This window comes from Squalius cephalus, assembly GCF_949319135.1.
Source record: "Squalius cephalus genome assembly, chromosome: 21".
NCBI classification, from domain to species: Eukaryota; Metazoa; Chordata; class Actinopteri; order Cypriniformes; family Leuciscidae; genus Squalius; species Squalius cephalus.
The window spans coordinates 3,865,095-3,885,064 of NC_137142.1; the positions used below are offsets into that span (position 1 = coordinate 3,865,095).

Sequence of the window (19,970 nt, forward strand, 5' to 3'; positions counted from 1 at the left end):
AGAAAGAAAGAAAAAAAGGGAAAGTTTGAATGATTCATTGCATGATATGAGTAGTTGGCTTGTTTGTGAGTGTAGTTCTGTCAAAACGCAACATGCTCATGACCAAGATTTTAGTTCAAATTTACATAAAGGTATAAAACTTATATTTTAGGTCCTGTGACGGTTGAATATGCATGAATATGCAAATTAGCCCCGTCTCCACTCACTCACACCAGCTCAGAATAGCTGATACTCACTCAACTTTACTGTATAACTGTGTAGAAACTGATTTAGAAGAGGAAGAGTGAATTATAAAGGCTCGTCTACAAGTCCATGTATCAGAATGCTTTTTTGTATCGCTCTCTACAAAGTCGGACACATGACGGTAATTAATATGACTAGCATTTGGCTTGACTACATTATCAAACAGCTAATAATGTGTTGCTAATGTTACACAAACCATGTTCCCGCATCTCAGAGTCAGACAGCTGCCTTTAAAACTCAGCGTCATTAAAACATCATAGAAAGTCAGCGGAGAAAGTTCATAAATGGTCATGGTCGAGTCATGTGCTTGCCTCATATTTTTTATTGACCGCCTCACATTGTTCCAGTTAACATTTTCCTTCTTGGCTTAGCGGCTCATGCATAGCAAGATGCTGAGGACACCGTCTTGTGGCTTTGGCAACCTCTGTGTATTCGGCAAGCCCAACCCCACAGTCCACGAGTGATCCCTGAGATCCTCAGACGAGTGGACCGTGAGATGGACATGTGCTTCACTGACTCTCAGCATGACAAACACTAACAGGTAATCTCCTTTTCACTCTCTCTTTCTTTAAACGTGACTTACTGTAAACCGTTCAGGACTCTAAGTCGAGTGTAAGTGTTGGAAAAGCCATATGTGGACAGTGTTTATCTAAAGACAATCTAACAACACACACAGGGTATTATCGTTTGACAAGACAGATGTTTTCTTAGATTAACTCGAGGAAACAGTGAATCATCACATGCAAAGCTGCCAGGAATTCTTTCATTCTGCATGAAGGAGAAAGACTCTACTGGAAAGCTTTATTAATGGGTGCATTATGTAGATCCTTTATTCCGAGCTCTGAAAAGGATGTAATGTGAGATGCTGGTTGAGAATGAATAGTTTCATGTTTGCTCTGTGTGAGAAGGTGAGATGGAAAGTAAATCCTGAAGCAGCTCGGACTCGCTGATGAAGTGTGACACACCCTGTGTTATTCAGGAGAGAAAATGGAGGACAGCTGCATGTGTTCTGGACCAGGCAGGAGAAATAGTGTTTGCTAGCGGCACGTCACCTCCGGGCAGTTCTGTTGCATAATGAGAGACTCAAGCACAGTTTAAATCCCTGGATGAAGAAGCCCGCCAATCCAAGCAACACGACTGGTGCTGAGGAGTTTTCGTCAGAATCGAAACCTTCAGGTTTGAACTTGCCAAAGAAAGCCGATAAAAAGGTAAAGCTACACTGTGTTTTGATGATAGGCGTAAGTACTTGAATGTAAAACTGTAAGAGACAGGCCGTGTTTTAAACATGCTGATGATGCAACGGTCTGTGAATTATTTAAAATGTGCAAAACGTGCATTGTCTATTTTTTAAATATTTATTGTAAAAAATGTCATTGGAATTTCTGCTCTATTTCCAGAAACTGGCCTGGAAATGTCAATAGAAGAAAAGGTTCTAAATAGAACTTTAAAGGGTTCTGTCTTCATATGTAGAACCTTTTAGGCGTTCCCATCATGGATCTAGTTTTAATGAATTAATTTTGTTTCAATTCATCTTTTACAGTTTTTTACAATCACTTTGTTACTATTTTCAGAACCTTGATGTAATTTTTCACAACTCTAGACACAAAACTCACAACCAATGATCAAAATGCACATTTTTCAAAACTCTAACCCTTTTCTCAATTGCTTGGATACAATACACATAAAACTTAGATCATTTGTTCATTCAACAAAAATCACCTGTTCAATATGACACAACTTAACATCAAAGTATTACTATTTCAAAAGGCAATTCACACATTACATTTCAAATGAGTGTCTATTCATTTCCTTACAATGATCTAACTATCAATTGATACAACTGCTCAAAATGATAAGTAACTATTGCATTACTCTGAATGCATAGTTGTATGGAAACAGACAAACAATCTTCCATGTTTAAATCATGAAAGTTTCAAGATAACAAGATTCATTGTCACCAATTAGCGTGGAGCATGAACCAAGACTACACTATCCATGGATGTAGCCTAATATTTTATCATAATGCTTCATCAGACACTGTGTCTATGGTCCCAAATACTGTACCACCTCTTCAGACTATGTACAGTATTGACAGTACTGCACTGTATAGATAATCACTCCTGTTCTGTTTCTTACAGTACAAGCAAGCAAGTTGAGGAACACTGCATTTGATGTTTTGATGTCTTTTCTTTTCTATTTCATAGCTAATTATTTTTGCTTTGATTCAAATAAACCTATGTTGTGATTGTACTGCAGTACAACTTAATTTTTTTAAGTTGATCCAACTGTTCACTTTTTACAGTGAACAGTTGGATCAACTTAAAAAAATTACTTAAATTGGTAACACCTAAAGAAATTAAGTTTTCTCAACTTAAATTATCACGTTTTTCATGATAAAACATGATAATTTAAGTTGAGAAAACTTAATTTCTTTAGGTGTTACCAATTGAAGTAATTTTTTTAAGTTGATCCAACTATTCACTTTTTACAGTGTGTAGTGTTTTGCATCAATATATTACAAACTTTGTTCAATGATTCCACTGTGTCTGTAGTATTCTCTCTACTACTGCAGTGCTTTTACAGAGATGTATTTACTGTACATGTAGTGCCATAATGAAACCTGTATCAACTATTTTGTTCTACAATATTTAATGATTGTACGAACAATGACACAGTGAAACTATCAGTTGCTTGTGTGTGGGCGATCTATAGTTATGTTTCAATGGTATTTCACAGTAAATTTGTTTTTTGAACCAATTATTGTGCAAGTGCAAGATTTCTTTAAAGATGTGAATGCACAATGCAATGTTTTGAACATTAGACAGCCTGTGTTACAAGTGATAACCGTTTTGAGTTTTGTGTCTAGAGTTTTGAAAAATGACATCAAGGTTCTGAAAATAGTAGCAAAGTGATTGTAAAAAACTGTAATACAATTTTATGAATTAAACATACTTTATCACTGGAGAATACCATTAAATATGAAAGTATTATGCAATCATTTAAGACATTTCTCCTTATAGAACCTTCTTGGCATAGCCTGGCTCCGCCCCCCTGTGTACTTCCGCTCAATTTTATTTCCCTTCAATACTACGTCTGGGATTGTGGTGTATTCTTTGGTTTTCTCCGGCCAAATTTTTGGCGGCCCAATCAGCGAACAGAGGGAGTGGCTGAGAACGATGACGTTGATGTTGTGCGTTAGTTTGAGTTGTAGGGTTACGTCACGACCAAAGGTTAGCGATTGGTTATGGCAGATCCAGAGTGACTCTGGGCAGATCCAATAGTTTTAAACTTCAACAGAGTACCGCCTACAAGGAAGTTAACGCTTGTCAATGGAGAGAGGCCAGACTCTCTGTACAAATGAAATGTATGAGAGTCTGGTAGAACCAGGCTATTCTTGGCATAAAGAGTTCTTTCAAATTGAGTCAAGAACCCTAGAGTTCTATATAGAACCACATTGAACCTAGAGTGCAGAAATAGTGTAGAATGAAATGCTTTCTTCATTTTCAGAATTTTAACACGGTCATTTACATGGTTAAAGATAGGGTAGGCAATTATTTTTTTTTTGTTATTCTGGTTGAAACTCTCCTCATATCCTGATAGCACTCAATAACAGAAGTGGTGTAAATATTAAAACGTGGACATGTATATTCTGTGGAAGTCTCAGGACCAAAACACATTCATCCAATCATTGCATTCATCGCATCATCTGCAGCAGTCAGGTGGTACGAGTAAGAGATCTGTCAGTTGTGTGCGTTCATTATTATAGTAATGTTGTGTGTTTTAAGTCTGAGTGTGCAGTCATGTGTTTTGGAGGAGGCGTGGCTTTGAAGGGAGGGCGGGATCTAATGCTTTCAAAACTAGCTTGCTATTGCTAGCCACTCTGAAATTGCCTACCCTACCTTTAAATGGACAAACTGGTCATTGTGGACCACTTCATGTTGTCAGTTGCAGATGTGATAGAGGATGTTGTTGTTTTCAGCTGAGACGACGGCTCATGAACACCATGGCACTGCTGACAGACTGTCAGAGGACTGAGCCTATTTTATTGTCCTCTCTACATCTGGCATTGGCTGACTAACCAATCAGAGCGCCACTCTTGTTCATGCATCACTGAAACCCCCTGTGGGTTGCAGATCGTTCACTGGTAAGGGGATTGGCTCATTTCTGAGTTTGTAAGGCACGATCTGAGCGATTCCAAAAGGAAGAACTATTATGTTGCCTGCTAAGAATCCTTCTTGAAGGCAAATTCAAAGCATCCTTTAGGGAAATGAATAGCAACAAGCTCAGTGATAATCATCCAAGATGGCGTAAGGACAGAGAACTATCAATAGAATTGATTAATTACTAAAATCAATTGTTCTGATTCAAAATTGACCAATGCACCCCAGTATTTTGATTTCTTCTATATGTTTGTGTGCTTAAAGGCCTTGGAATGATGCGCTGACGTGATTTCCACTGAAACAGAAGCTAAGGCGGGACATATTGAATTGCTCCTCCACATTTCCAAATAGCCAATAGTGTTTAGTTTACCTCAGACTGCGAGTGGTAGTCAAGTCAAGTCATCTTCATTTATATAGCGCTTTTAACAATGTAGATTGTTCCAAAGCAGCTTTACATTGATAATAGGAAATTAAAGTCAAGTGTTTTGGCTTTACAGCAGCTCTAGAATAAAGTTATTGTCCAGCTAAAGTTAGTTTGATTGACTTCCGTCGCAACGATCATTAGTTATTAACTTAAGCCGAGTTCAGACTGCACGATTTTCAAAGTAGTTGGGTCACTGTTCTTTTCACACTGCGTGACTATCTGGGGTAACATTCAGTTGCTGGTGTGTTCACACTGCACGATGCATTGGCGCCAGGAGGTTTCACACTGCATGACTTTCAGGAGGAAGAATCGCCAACAACTTCTGTCTGGTCCGCAAACTACGTTTCGCAACCAAACACACGCGAGAAGGAAATAGCGCAAAATCCCGCATGCGTAAGACCGCAGTTCTCGCGCGAGACTGAAATTGTTATTAAAAATGATAGCCTGCAAGAAGCTTGCGATCCAAATTGTCTGTGCACTGATTTGCTGCGAAAAGGAGAAAAAGAAAAACATATTATGCATGAGGAAATGGCTGGGAAGACAAGGGGAGCAAGGACTGTGTTTCTGCAAAGAGAGTTGGGGGTAAATAAATAATTTTGCTGCTGTTCAAGCAAATGTTTGTGCTTTGTTTCTGTTTGATATAATTGTAAATATATCTATTAAAATACTGATATTGTGGCCTATAACTCCTCCTCGAACTCCCCGCTGCTCTTTATCTTGCTGACTTGCTCTCTCATTGGCTGTCGGTCATCGTCGACGTAGTTTTCAGTCAGAACACTTTTCACACAGCAGGATTTTGAATCGCCGACAGGTCCAGATATTTAGCATGCCAAATATCTCACGGGCGTCGGCGATTCTCTCAGATCGCGTCTTTGCCTATGATTTGCCTGTGATTTCGGGCATTTGTCGGCGATTTCTCAAAACCTGTCGGCGAGCCAAAATCGGGGCTAAAATTGTACAGTCTGAATTCGGCATTAGGGGCCGCTAGTGCGAGGGGCTCGCGTGTGTTTGGTTGTGAAACGTAGTTTGCGGACCAGACAGAAGTTGTCGGCGATTCTTCCTACTGAAAGTCATGCAGTGTGAAACCTCCTGTCGCCGATGCATCGTGCAGTGTGAACACACCAGCAACTGAATGTTACCCCAGATAGTCACGCAGTGTGAAAAGAACAGTGACCCAACTACTTTGAAAATCGTGCAGTTTGAACTCGGCAGTTTGACACCGTTTTAACAGAAAACTCTTACGTTTTTTCTGCGCAAACTTCAAAAACGCGAACCAGTGAGAACGCTGAATATATGTAGGGTGAATTCAGGTAGAGTGGGACATCAGGTTGAGTGGGACACTTAAGCTTTTGGGTACTGTACTGGGTTAATTTTGTAAGCCAATCACAACAATTGTTACTGTGTTGTAGCTGAATGTCTATTGGATATGAAATAAAGGTTGTGATTGGTGTGACATCACAGATGTGGTCCAGTTGTTATTTTTCAAATTGCTTGACTCCTGGGACCTCATGGTAAGCCACCCGGCAAGTGTAAATCTATTTAGAATAATAAGGTTGATATATCTGTCACTTATTATGTAACAATAAAACTTTTGCTTTTACATACATTTACACTGTCTGTGTATTAGAGATTAATAACAATGAGCATCTAACTGTTTAAAATATTTGTGAAAATTAGATTCACAGCACTGTCCCACTCAACCTGACAGTGTTAGGTTGAGTGGGACAGTGCATTTCAGGTTGAGTGGGACAGTGCTGTGAATCTAATTTTCACAAATATTTTAAACAGTTAGATGCTCATTGTTATTAATCTCTAATACACAGACAGTATAAATGTATGTAAAAGCAAAAGTTGTATTGTTACATCATAAGCAGTGTTGGGTGTAACGCGTTACAAAGTAACGCGTTACTGAAATAATATTACTTTTTTCAGTAACTAGTAGTGTAAGGCATTACTCGTCTGAAAATAGTAATATTATTACAGTTTTCCCGAGCTAGTTACTTGCGTTACATTTGCCAGTAGCACCTTCATCACACACAAGGCACGCAACACAGAGAACAGAAGGGAAGGGGAGGAGGGCGTGAATGGAACAGTGATTGGTCTGGGTTTGGCACGAGGTATCATTTACCATCACCGATTGGTCGACACGCGGCAGTTAAGGCCAATCAGGGATGACTTCCCTAATGAATATTCATGAGTCTTCCCCTACCATCCTGGGAAAAAAAATATAGCGCCCCGGACGCGCGCGCCAGCCCGTTCACTCTCACCGCCTTCAAACAACACGAGCGCTGTATTGCTCTCTCTCCCTCGCGCATATAGTAAAAGGTCGGAAGACCGGTTGTGTTTTATAGACAATTTTGCATATAAATGACTATTTATAGGGCTTGAATTAGTGATGGCCAGATCGAGGCCTCGTGAAGCAATGAAACAGTTGAACCAAATGTGCCATATTGTTTCGAGGCTTCGAATCAATCCGACACCCGTCTCAACGGTGACACCTAGTGGTCACTTGCAGGTGTTGATCTGAAACAACCTTGACGAGCCATTAAAAAAATGTGTTGTTTTTTTATTATTATAATTTTCTAATATGTGAAGCTTGTAACCTATAGGCTCCTCACTGTGCATAATGTTATTTTGGTCATGAAAAATGAATATTAATAAAATAAATCAAGCCACAATGTCTCACTTTTTTAGAGATTTTTATTCAAAAATATTAATTTCTCTGCTGTGGAAGGACTTAGCCTACTTCTTTTTTTACAGATAATTTCTCCAGCCTTTGAAAAAATCCTCTCACAAGGGACACTTGTTGCTGGCATACAAAGATATTTTTTAGCAAGGACATACAAATGAGGAAAGATTACTGCTCTCTCTTTCCAGTAAGTTAGTGGATCATGAGTTCTGGGCAAATACGCATCGTTTTTGTATTTTTTTCACTTCCACTGTGGCATCAGCTGCAGTATATTGGGTACTCATATGTAGACCTATAAAATGTATATTCACACAAGATTATATTATATTATATTATATTATATTATATTATATTCACATTGAAGCTATTTTTAACATGATTGGCAGCTGTGATTGGGACATTAGGTTGTAGGGCATTGGGCTATGGACTTTCTAAACAGTGTCCCAAAAGGTTGTAATTATATTTCAATTATAATTATATTTCAAACAATACATTCCATATAGATGGCCCAACAGTGTCAGTAGCAGGCCTAGGTACAGGGGGAATGCCATCCTCTGCACCCTGCAAAATGGCAGAATGAGTGCTCCTCAAATGGCGCATCATGGATGATGTATTGTTGCAGTAGGCTAGCTGCCGATCACAATACACACATCTCACTTTATTTGGGGTTTCTAAATGGAAATGCTCCCACACCACAGATGTACGGCATCTCTTCTGGGGAGCCTCCATTTTATCTATCTATCCAAATCTATCTATCTATCTATCTATCTATCTATCTATCTATCTATCTATCTATCTATCTATCTATCTATCTATCTATCTATATGAATCTATCTATGTATAGATATGTATCTATAATCTATGTATCTATATATGTATCTATCTATAACATATGTATTTATATATGTATCTATAATCTATCTATATATGTATCTATCTATAATATATGTATTTATATCTGTAATCTATCTATATATGTATCTATCTATTAATCTAGCTGTCTATATATATTTATATCTATGTATCTATTAATGTGTCACTATATGTATAGCCTAAGCCTACTCTGTCTGTCTCTAGCCTATCAGTCAATGTGTTGTGTAAATTTAAATGTAAGCCTAAATTGCCTATAACTAATCAAATCGCACTATGTCACTATATCACCAAAAATACGCTATCTCAAAATCAAACTCCTCTCACATAAACCCACGAGGTCAAAATGCGTTTATTTCACTTTTATACAGATGTGCGATTGTGTGGTCTGTTCCCGACCGTGTCAATCAAAACGCTGATTCGGCGGACCACACCTGATGAAACACTTAGTGAAACACTTCGAGGCTTCGTTTGGTCATAGTCACGTGACATGGGTGTTTCGAATCACGCTTCGGATCAGTGTTTCGACACATCTGCGCTTCGGGATCTCGCAAAGCTTCGGAACGACTGTTTCGCGTCAGCCATCCTTAGCTTGAATTACAACCTGAAACTGCGCATGCGCGGGTAAAACTGCTGGGGTGAAACTGTGGCTCTGCGGCTCTGCAGACAGATATTATTGGGACAGATGGGGAAAAATGGAAGCGTCAACAACGGCAAGTACAAGTACAGTTGTTTGTAGTTATTTGTGCTAGACAGTGCCAGTCTGTTGTTGGCGTAATAAAGACCCTAAAGAACACTCCTCCTTTGTATGTTCTCCCTCCATCTGATGCATCTCAGCAGGGACGTGCACAGACATTTTGAGGGGCAGGGGCTCAAGTGAAATAAAGGGCACTTCTCATAATTACGTAATTTTTTTCTTTTTTTAAACAAAAAAGTATATATAGGCTACTAACGCAACTCTGACTTCCTTTTTTTTTTTAAATAATTTAAAAAGTTAATTAATTTTATCTTCCTCAAACTCACGCAATTGTTTCATTTTCAAAAGATGTTTACAAAATAATCAGTTCACAAAGAAACCATGGTCTCCTTAGTATTCACTAGGTTTATAGAGCAGCAAAGGAAACCATTACACAATGTGCATGTTTTGAAAACATTTTCTATGCTACTAGTTTCAAGTCAAGTATATATTTATTAATTGTTTAAATATTTTTTGTTTCACAAGCAAAATAACTTTTTAGCTTCACACAACCAAGCATCAGAATACTGAATTGCCTTAATGTTTTAATCAAATACATTAATGTTATTATTGCTATGCATGTACACACACACACACACATAAACACACAATAACTGATGGTGACTGACATGGACTTAGTTTCACATTTGAGGGAGGACTGTATCATCATCATCATCATCATCAAATAAAACCTTCAAAATCCACATTTAGATGGAGTTTGTTTTAAACCTACTACACTCTTAAAAATTTTCTGTGGCTTAGTAAATATTACAGAAATATTTAACTTTATTAACTTAATAAAATCTCTGAAAATCTTACTTGATTGTTTGAATTAAACTTACCAAAATAATTGAGTAAAAATTCAATAAAAGCCAATGTCATGTATGTATTTGTGGTTGTATGGAATACTATTTTATAAAGGTTTAGAGGAAATAAAAAAAAGTTAAATTACTCATAAATAAAAAGGTAATTTATAAATATTGTTATTTTTAATGTTTAATGTTAACTTATTTCTACTCAGTTTTATTTATTAATGTACCAGATGCAGTTACTCAGATTTACTACATTTTTTAGAGTGTATCCTCCATCTGTTTGCATCTGTAGATTTCTTCTAAATTCACCATTTTAGATTTCTAAATTTCAGGGGGAAAGACTCTTGATGTAAGTCTTTAACTGGGGACGTTCTGTATGCAAATTAGGCGTCAACTAGTTAAAATGCGCACATTTGCATCTAATTGACAGAGCAATGCAGGTAAAGGATAAACAAAATAACTAAAGCATATCACCTGGTGGTGATATATGCTTATTTTATTACATGGCTTGGTTGAATTCCAAAGTAGAATGCGGTCTGTTATTTCTTGATAACAGACTGCTGTGCGGAGTATAACAGACCGTTGTCATGAAAAACAGAGCGTAAAGACGGAGCGTACTATTTTCTTTAGCGGAAGCAATATAATCGGGTTTAAATCAATAAACTCCCTTTTAAATCAATATTTTGTGTCAAATTAATTATCTATTTGGTAGGTAGCCATGTAATAAGCGGGATAATGTATAGCGATTATCCCTTACACATAGCTAGTCTAGTAGCTCATGAGGCATGCATGCTAGCAAAACACAGGTTAACTATATTTGTCTTTGGCTAATCAGCAGTAAATTCGAGCCTCGAAAAAAAAAAAAAAACCCAGAAAAAAGCACCCCAGAAAAAAGGGCACTTTCTCTCCAGGAATAAAAAGGGCAGGTGCTCAAGCCCCCTTTGATGTCTATGTGTGCACGTGCCTGCATCTCAGGCAATTATAGAGTAATTAAGAAAAAAAAAATGTAACTAGTAATATAACTAGTAATATAACTAGTTACTTTCTCCAGGGAGTAATAAAGTAAAGTAAGGCATTACTATTTTTGAGAGTAATATGTAATATGTAATATATTACTTTTTTGAGTAACTAGCCCCAACACTGATCATAAGTGACAGAATTATCAACCTTATTATCCTGAATTCAGCCCCCCATACCTCCACAATCACAACTGCGCCACCCTCACCTCCAGATGACTTCATCTTTCTCGGATGTGTTCACTGAAGTTGTTAAAAGGTGGTAAAAAGATGTAGGCTTAATGACAGTTCCATTCATTGAATGTAGAGTGAAGTTTACAATGTTACAATTTTTGCATTAGTTCCACAAATGCATTTTTAAAAAAATCCTTCCAAGTATTAATTCATTTGAAGGTCTCCGTTGTTGTATTTTGCGCTTCATAATGCACCACACATTTATGTATTCTGGTTTTATTTACGTTTTACACAACGTCCCAACTTCATTGGAATTGGGGTTGTATTTCTCATGTTCATTTTAACCATAAAATAGTGTCCCACTTTCCCTAACAAAGTGTCCCACTCAACCTGATTGCTTCCAGTTTGCTGAAGAGGGTGTCAGATGGTGTTTAAAGATGAACAGTTTGTTAATAAATACATAAATTGGAAAAAATTTCACCATAGTGGCCTTCATTACAATCTATTTAAACAAAACACATACCATTTGAATACATTCTAACTGATTTAGGTTGTTTAAAATGCAATTTACCAAAAAGTGTCCCACTTTACCTGACTTCACCCTATGTGCGCAGGCGTGTAGTCCTTCCCTACAAATCAACCCTCAACATACTACTTGTCTGGCCTTAAAATTAATAATACAGAATTTTTATCGCTTCCATGTAGCCACGCGAACCAGAATTATCCCGAAAACGCTTTATCTGTAGAGAGGTAAACGAGGGAAACTTGCCCTGCTAAAAAAAACCCCAATAGAAACCATTACAGAATTGCTAATGGTTTCCACTACAAAACCATTACAAACCATCAGCCGTTAACCATTAAAACCATTAGGCCTACCAAGTGGAGTCCATTACGTAGTGTGTTTTGGGCCATATTCCATTAGGATTTATTGGTTTTAAGGGTGTCCATTACAAATTTGTATTGAGAGTGAGGAGTCACGTGCCGACTTGGGTTGATTTGGGCGGGGTCTGAGCCTGTCGGCCATGATGGAAGGAGACGCTATCGGTTGCCAGGGGCAACGCCTTCAGAACTACACAGAAGCGCGACTAAACATTCCAGAGCTCTTTCATTTTTGCGCATTTATTAGGCTATTATTATTATTAGGCTATTTATTATTTCAGCGGGACACAGACTGATCTACGAATACGAAAAAGAAAAGGAAGAAAGTAAAGCAATGCAAAAAGATAAAGCGAAAGAAAAGGGACCTTACAGGAACAAGCTCACACCAAGCGCAAAACAGCGGTATTTAGAGAAGATAACATGAGATATAATTTGTCTTGTGTTGACCTAACGGGCGATCTTTGGTCTTGTGAATCTTGTTCCCTGGCCAAACTGAGGGCTAAGTGACATTTCATAACTTTATATTTAGGCTATTTAACTTTACCGTTGTTGTAATGTTAGACTAGAGCGCTGACTTTGTATGTTTGACTGAATCGTTTGCTTTATTTCTTATTGTATTGCTTCTTGTACTTTTTACTTATAGGCTACTTTTATAATGGCTATTATTGATAAAACTGAAATTCAACAAAAAGAGACAGGGTTTAGTTTTGTATTTTTATTTTATTTTATTACAGTGATGATCAGAGTACAAATGCACATAATATATTGCCTGAAATTTAAACGAAAAGAACAATTTAAATATAACAATTTAAAAAAAAAGTTTTGTTATAAATATGCTAACGTTACATGTAGTGAATATAATAAATATGCGTTGCCTGAACCACATTTGTGTAATGTTTAAGATTTCTTTAAATGAAAACGAAAAGAGGCAGTGTAGTGTTTTATAACATATTTCGTTTTATTGTTGCCTAAAATGTACATACAGAGATAACCGGAGTAGCAGAGCGAGCTGAGTGACGCGCGTCCTCGGGAGTCATTCTCCTGAGCTGGACTTGGCATTTAAGTCCAAACTTTGGGTACTTGCTATTGAGAAATGCCTAATGTCGGCGCTTGGCTTCTTGTGACAAACACTGGAGCAGTTTTTACTTCCAGGCATGGTAAAACAGTGCGGAATTGCGAAAACCTCCTCTACTACCGAGTTAAAGGAGAACTCCGGTCAATTTTAACATTGAGCTCATTTTTTTGTACATTTGGAGTGCTGTCAATACAGAGAACAACGACACAAATCGGTGTTGCCTACACCGAGTTATTCTATTTTTAAAATTTGCACCCTGTTGACTTCAATGGGGCAAGTTTTAAACCTGCTTTTAGCCTCTTAACATCCTTGATGTGTCATTACAAGTGCACAGAAAATGTGAGTGATTCCTTCTGAATGAACACGAGTGAGTCTGACTGCAGTAGATGTGAAAGAAATGTATAAAAATGATGTTATTTAAGCCAGCGCAAATACCTGTGTTTACATCCTGTTTTTCGGTTGAAGTCCAAAGTAGTCGATTGCCGAGTTCACGCGCGTGATCATAGGTATTAAACCTATGCGTGTGAACTCTGCAATCGACTACTTTGGACTTCAACCGAAAAACAGGATGTAAACAAAGGTATTTGCGCTGGCTTAAATAACATCATTTTTATACATTTCTTTCACATCTACTGCAGTCAGACTCACTCGTGTTCATTCAGAAGGAATCACTCACATTTTCTGTGCACTTGTAATTGTTAAGAGGCTAAAAGCAGGTTTAGTACTTGCCCCATTGAAGTCAACAGGGTGCAAATTTTAAAAATAGAATAACTCGGTGTAGGCAACACCGATTTTTGTCGTTGTTCTTTGTATTGACAGCACTCCAAATGTACAAAAAAATGAGCTCAATGTTAAAATTGACCGGAGTTCTCCTTTAACAACACACGTAAACAATGATGTTTTGCCGCTGGAATCCTGCCAACATGGCGGATCGAGGGGAGGGGCTCTATACCGTGACGACAACTCCTCACTCTCAATTGGTCATGTATTTTAATGGTTTCCATTACAGTTTTGTATCCACCCCTGTCAGTGATTGGTTGGAACACTATTTGTTTTGGTTTTGAGTGTTGGTGAAACCATTTGTTTTTGTGTGCAGATCTCAGAGCCTAGGCTGCCTACAGAGACGCGTTTTTTTGATGGCCTGCTTATGGGGCGGGCAGCTAGCGGATCGTTAGGAAAGATTAGATGAATGTGATCATTTATGTTTGGGCCTGAAATCACTGATACCACCTTTAAGAAAAGCATTTTGAATAGCTTGTAGCATTGTGCTACATATTGTGTGCTATTGTTAAACAGTAGCCTAGTGTTCAAAGAAACATTGAAATATTATAAAATACATTATTTGTGATGCAGTGGAACAGTGTCAGAGTCTAAGATAGACCATAGGACAGGCAGCATGAAGCACAACACTCCTGATCCCCTGTCAGTGATTGACCTACAGCCTGACATGGACATTGCTTTGACTGCCACAGGAACTACCACAAAAGCTGAGGCAATGCTCATGATTATGAGCCATGCAGCAAAGCATAAAATAACTGGTTGCCAGTTACATGATTTACTGCAGTTGATAAATATTTTTTTTTGTACCTCGATCCAAGTATCTTTTTAACAGAGTGTTTATAAACAGTTGTGAGAAAGTAAAATTTCAGTTCTACTGGGAAAGTTGTCACTTAAACATAGGATCAGTCCAGGAAATCAGTGACAAACAAATTATATATTAATATCATCAAACCAAAGAAAACACTAAATTTGTTGGAGACTTAATGGTTCATAATGGTGTCCAGTAGATACCAACATGTAACCTATAAGTTGCCAAAGTGTTCTATTGGTCCTTAATGGTATCCAATGAAAAAAACATGCCACCAATAGAAGAAAGCAAATCACCAATAGAGGCCTACTAGGACCATTACAGTTTCCATTAAAACCAATACAGACAAATAGACAAAACATGCCACCAATAGAAGTAAGTAAATTACCAATAGAGACCCACTAGGACCATTACAGTTCCATTAAAACCAATACAGTTCTCTTTATAACCATTAAAACCATTAGCAATTATGTAATGGTTTCTATTGTTTTTTTTCAGAAGGGTGACGTACTTGACAACACCATGGAAGCGAATCCGAGCGCTAATGATACGTTGAATTCAATAGTAGAGGTGTGGATAAATTCTAGTAATTTCGTACTTAATTAACGTACAGTTGGAAAACAGAATAAAACTCACACATCTCCAACCCATATTGCTCCGTGACGTGTCAACGCTCGCTTCGGCCAGGTGGTGTTTATAGCAGAGGGGGCGGAGCTTTAGATTCTAAAGAGCATTTGATTGGACAAGAGATGATGTGATATCATATCACAGTGATGTCATAAAAATCCCTGATCCATTTTAGCGTAAGTGAGAGACGTAAGTTTTGAATGCTTATATCTCCTAAATGTGAGTTTTGTCATTGTTTTGGAACACACCAGCTTATTCATAACCTTAAGGCTAACATATTCACACTAAAAGCTAAAAAACGTACATTTTGATTTCAGGGGGCCTTTAAGTATCACATGGATAGCTAACACTGGATTGAAATCCACAGTAAGTCAAATCTCCCGTGCGTGCTGGTAAGAAGAGCTGCAAATCATAACTTGTCAGTACGACACAAGGCAGTGCACCAGGCTTTGGAACAGAGCCATGATTGTTGCTCTCAGGCTAAACAATATCTCATTCAGAGGCCGATGACGCTCTACTGAAGATCCTTTCTTCCAACAGAAGACAGACTTTTTAATATCAGTATCTCAGTATTGACTCTCTTGGGACCAGTTTTATTTTTTAGGAGAGTATATTTACCCATATACTTATATTTAGGATATTTATTTATGTATTAATCTTTTTTCTTTTATATTTAATGAAATATCTGTTATCTTTTTTGGTCTGTCTACATAATTTATCTGTTTTTTTGATGTTTTATAATGTTTTTGTCTAGTTTATGCTGTTTCTACACGTCTACATGAATAAAGTTTGATCTATTCTTTCCGTCTCGCACACGCAGGTCTCAAAAAATCCCTCTCCGAGATGATCCTGTGCAGTCAGATGAGCTTTGCAGTGTTGTTCTGCACACTGTGGCTCGCCTCTCCCGCCGTCCTGCGCTCCGAATTCAAGGTGGCCTACGTGACCGAGCGCAACGTGTACATGTGCACGTGTGCGCAGGATCCGGGCTTCTGTGAGAAGATGAACTCCAGCGAGTGCAACAACTGTAAGGATCAGTCATCAGTGTTGCAAAGGGCCGAGAATCCCAGTCAGGTTCAGAAGAAGCATCTGACAGTGTTGTACACCTCGCCCCTGAACGTGGCCCTCCTCCTCAACAACTCTGAGGTCCGGCACCTGACGCTGGTCCAGTGCAAACCCGCCGACGACCAGCCCGTCCCGGTTGAGTACTTCACAGTGCAGCGTTTGGAGACTCTAACGGTCCAGTACCCGTTCTGGAGGCCTGGACAGAGTCACGACGTCGTCATAGGGAAGGACAGGGATGCTCCGTATCAAGAGGAGGCGAGAATCGCTGTCATTCATACCTCTGTGTTGACCGGGAAATCAGAGCTGAAGTCGTACACAGTCCAGACCAAAGTGGATCGCAGAGGCACGATGTCCTTCCCGGACATTTTTATGTCTCGCGTCGCGCTTTCGGAGATGAGGATATTCGTCACTTTTCTGTACTGAGAGAGGCATTTTTCTGAGAGTGGAATTTAAAGTCCCCCTGTGGTGAAAATCAAGCTTTTAATGTCGTTTATATGTCTATGTGGTGCTTTAAAGCTACACTGTGTGATTTTTACCCCCATCTAGCGGTGAAATTGTATATGACTACCCAGTGAATATCAGTTTCTGTTCCTCTCAATTCCGAGGGCGTTTGAACTCCTACGGTGGCCGTATTATTCCAAGATTAACATGGCTTCCAGTTATCACTTCGTCCATGACAATAATAAACAATACGTCTAAAATGAATAAAACTACAGGACAGATGTCAGGAGGTAAACGTCACCCTTGGAATCGGCTATCCCAGCATAATCAGATTAGGCTAACGTTACAATGTGTACAAAGTAAAAGTACGTTTAAAATTTACAGTGTCCTTTTTTTACATAGCTTAAAAAATTGTGCCTTTAAAACTATTCATCACCTGTGATCCGTCGCAGCACAGATTTATGTTACAAGGTAAATACAAGTTTTTCACCATTGACGCGAGGATGAAGTTATACTAGAGGACGTTCTGGCGTTATGCACAACCATGCTATGGTTAGACAAGCAACTATAAAACTTCGAATTTACACAAATGAATTACAACAGGCTGAATTACCTGTCGAGAAGAAAGCAGGCAACCTCGGCGTCCGTTTTAAAATCTTTTCTCCTCATGAGCTCTTTCCATCTGGGAAAAGTTACTCCAATATTGACTATGGTCTTGCTGATTTGTCTGTCGCGTTGACGTTTTAATTCTCTCTTTCAAGTGTGAGCACGCACGCACACACACACACACACACACACACACTATCTTTCAAATCTGCCGGCACTCGCGGCTCGCGAGCTCGCGAGTAATCTCCCCCTCGCATTCGTCTCTGCGTCACTGAGTGAAAAACGCAAAAGGCGAAGCTTGAATTTACAGGTATGTCCCTCTTTGGCTAATGTAGTTTCAAGATGGAGGGGCAACATGGCGACCGGCATTCGAACCCCTCACCCGTATGTACTTTCAATGGCAGATTATAAACTTAAGAGAATACTTTATTACTTGAAAGAAGTAAATATACATTAATGAGCACATATATTTTTGAAAGAAAGTGTTTTTTGCTAAGAATCAACTAAAAAAGTTACACAGTGTAGCTTTAATGTGCTTTAAGACAAACTATGTGAAAAGTCATGAGTCGACACCATTGCTGAGTATTTTCCTCCTTAAAAAACACGCTTTGAAATCGCTGGTGTTTCTGACGTCACAAACTACCTTGCAACCAATCAGATCAACGTGTGATCGTCAACGAGTGGATCTCTGAGCTGTGTGAGTGAGTGGAGGCGGGGCTCATTTGCATATTCATAGAACTGTGGATACTAAATGAGGCAAGGGTGTAGAGTTACATTCAAGGAAAAAAACATTTAAATGTGTAATTTTGATTCTCAAAGATGAGTTTTAAGGGATAAAATGATTGACTACAGGGGGACTTTCAATGCTTCATTGTACTGTAGATGTCACTATAACACAAATAGCTGTTGTGCATAATTAGTAATGTATATACAGTTGTGGCCAAAAATGATGTCCGGAGGGGATATTTGTTTTTAATGACCCTACAAGTTCGATTAAACCATCAAAATATGAGGAAGATATTTTCAATATGAGGGAAGAAAAAAACACTTAATTTGGTTAAGGTATTTATAACACAATTATTTGGCAAAAAAAGAGAAACTACAGCTATACAGGTTTTACTTTACTATGGAAATATGCATAGAAAAACAAAAAAGCATACACTGACTACAACATAATCAGTTATTGTGTTGGTTCTCTCTTGTTTCTGACAGCCTGGCCAGAAATTATATCCGTACAATTTGGCATCACAAATAAAACAATCAACTCCAAGGCAAGCACAACTATGCAATATGCTTATAAAATCTTTAACACATTTTTAATAATATTTTAATAAAGGCACTTTAGAAAGGTTTTCCTAGGCCAGAAATCACTTTTGGCCAATACTGTACATAATACAATTACATTGTATGAATAATTATTACATACGTTTCAAACACCAATTTTTTTCTTTCAGAATCAATCATTATACAAACTTTATTAAGATAAAAAACACAAACAAAGTCAGAACAAAATCATTTTATGAGGATTGTAATTTGGGCTTTGCACATTTTGTGTGCTTTGCACCATGCACTGCTGTTTAATTGAGGATTTAATTATCTTTAGATGATTTGTATTTACAATAATTATGAAATAGAATAATATTGAAATTTTTTAAAAATGTATTTATATAATAAAAAATACCAAAGAATTGTGTGCTGCTGTGCAAGACTCACGACCAGAGTCCCAGTCGGTTTGTAATGTCTGTCAGTGTCAACCCAACTCAGGCTCATTGCAGAAATATGTCTCTGGCAACATTTCTGCAAAAAGATTATACTGCTTCTTCCAGGTTTAAAGCACTTTTATAGTGAAATAATCAGTAAGTGGGCTAAAAGTGTGTTTAGTTTTATCAGAAACAGATGCAGCTGGCGACGTTTGTATTACGTTGGTTTGTGGCAGTTCGGAAATGAAACCATATAACCATGTAACCATGAAAGGGTAACCTCTCCTAAACCATATATCCAAAATATACAAACACATGTTGCTTCAGCATTTTAGCTTGATTAGCCTAAGTTTTGAAGCTGTCATATCGGGACTCAAGTGCAAAGCTGTAGGCCTATTAGGTGAGCTACTGAACAAATGTACTGTGTTAGAAAGGCCATACATATGGAGATGATGATGTCAAAAAGTTTTAATTAATCATGTACTATAATGACTCAAGACGTTGTTCTGGTGTTTTATTTCAAGACATTTTCCAGGTTTTTTCCTTAAAATGCTAGTGCGTGTGTCTCATCCCAAGCCTCCAGCGCTAATTCCAAGCTGTCATTTTAGAATTAGTGAATGGAGGAACTGAGGCTTGAGCTATAGATAGTTATATGCTGATGACTAATGCTGTTATATGACAGAGAGAGAGAGAGATTAGATATCCCTTTCGAAGTCGATCTGCGACAAAATCAGATAGAACTCATTATAATCAGTGATGCTGTCAACACTGGATGTGGTGCGACACAACAGCTTACTGGGAGTTGCTTGATGTAATGGCCCACGCCACGGACAGGTTGAGTTTTACTCGGGTGAATGAGAAACGTTCC

General features: G+C 38.1%; 1 protein-coding gene across 1 annotated transcript; it reads left to right on the forward strand.

Annotated features, from left to right (window-relative positions):
* The first annotated feature begins 701 nt into the window (after nucleotides 1–701).
* Nucleotides 702–17,925, forward strand: LOC307149073 (uncharacterized protein). Its single transcript, XM_079855115.1, has 3 exons — nucleotides 702–784; nucleotides 1,223–1,451; nucleotides 16,114–17,925. The coding sequence occupies exon 3, from the start codon at nucleotides 16,137–16,139 to the stop codon at nucleotides 16,776–16,778; it is 642 nt and encodes a 213-aa protein (XP_079711241.1). The 5' UTR covers nucleotides 702–784; nucleotides 1,223–1,451; nucleotides 16,114–16,136; the 3' UTR covers nucleotides 16,779–17,925.
* Nucleotides 17,926–19,970: the final 2,045 nt, after the last annotated feature.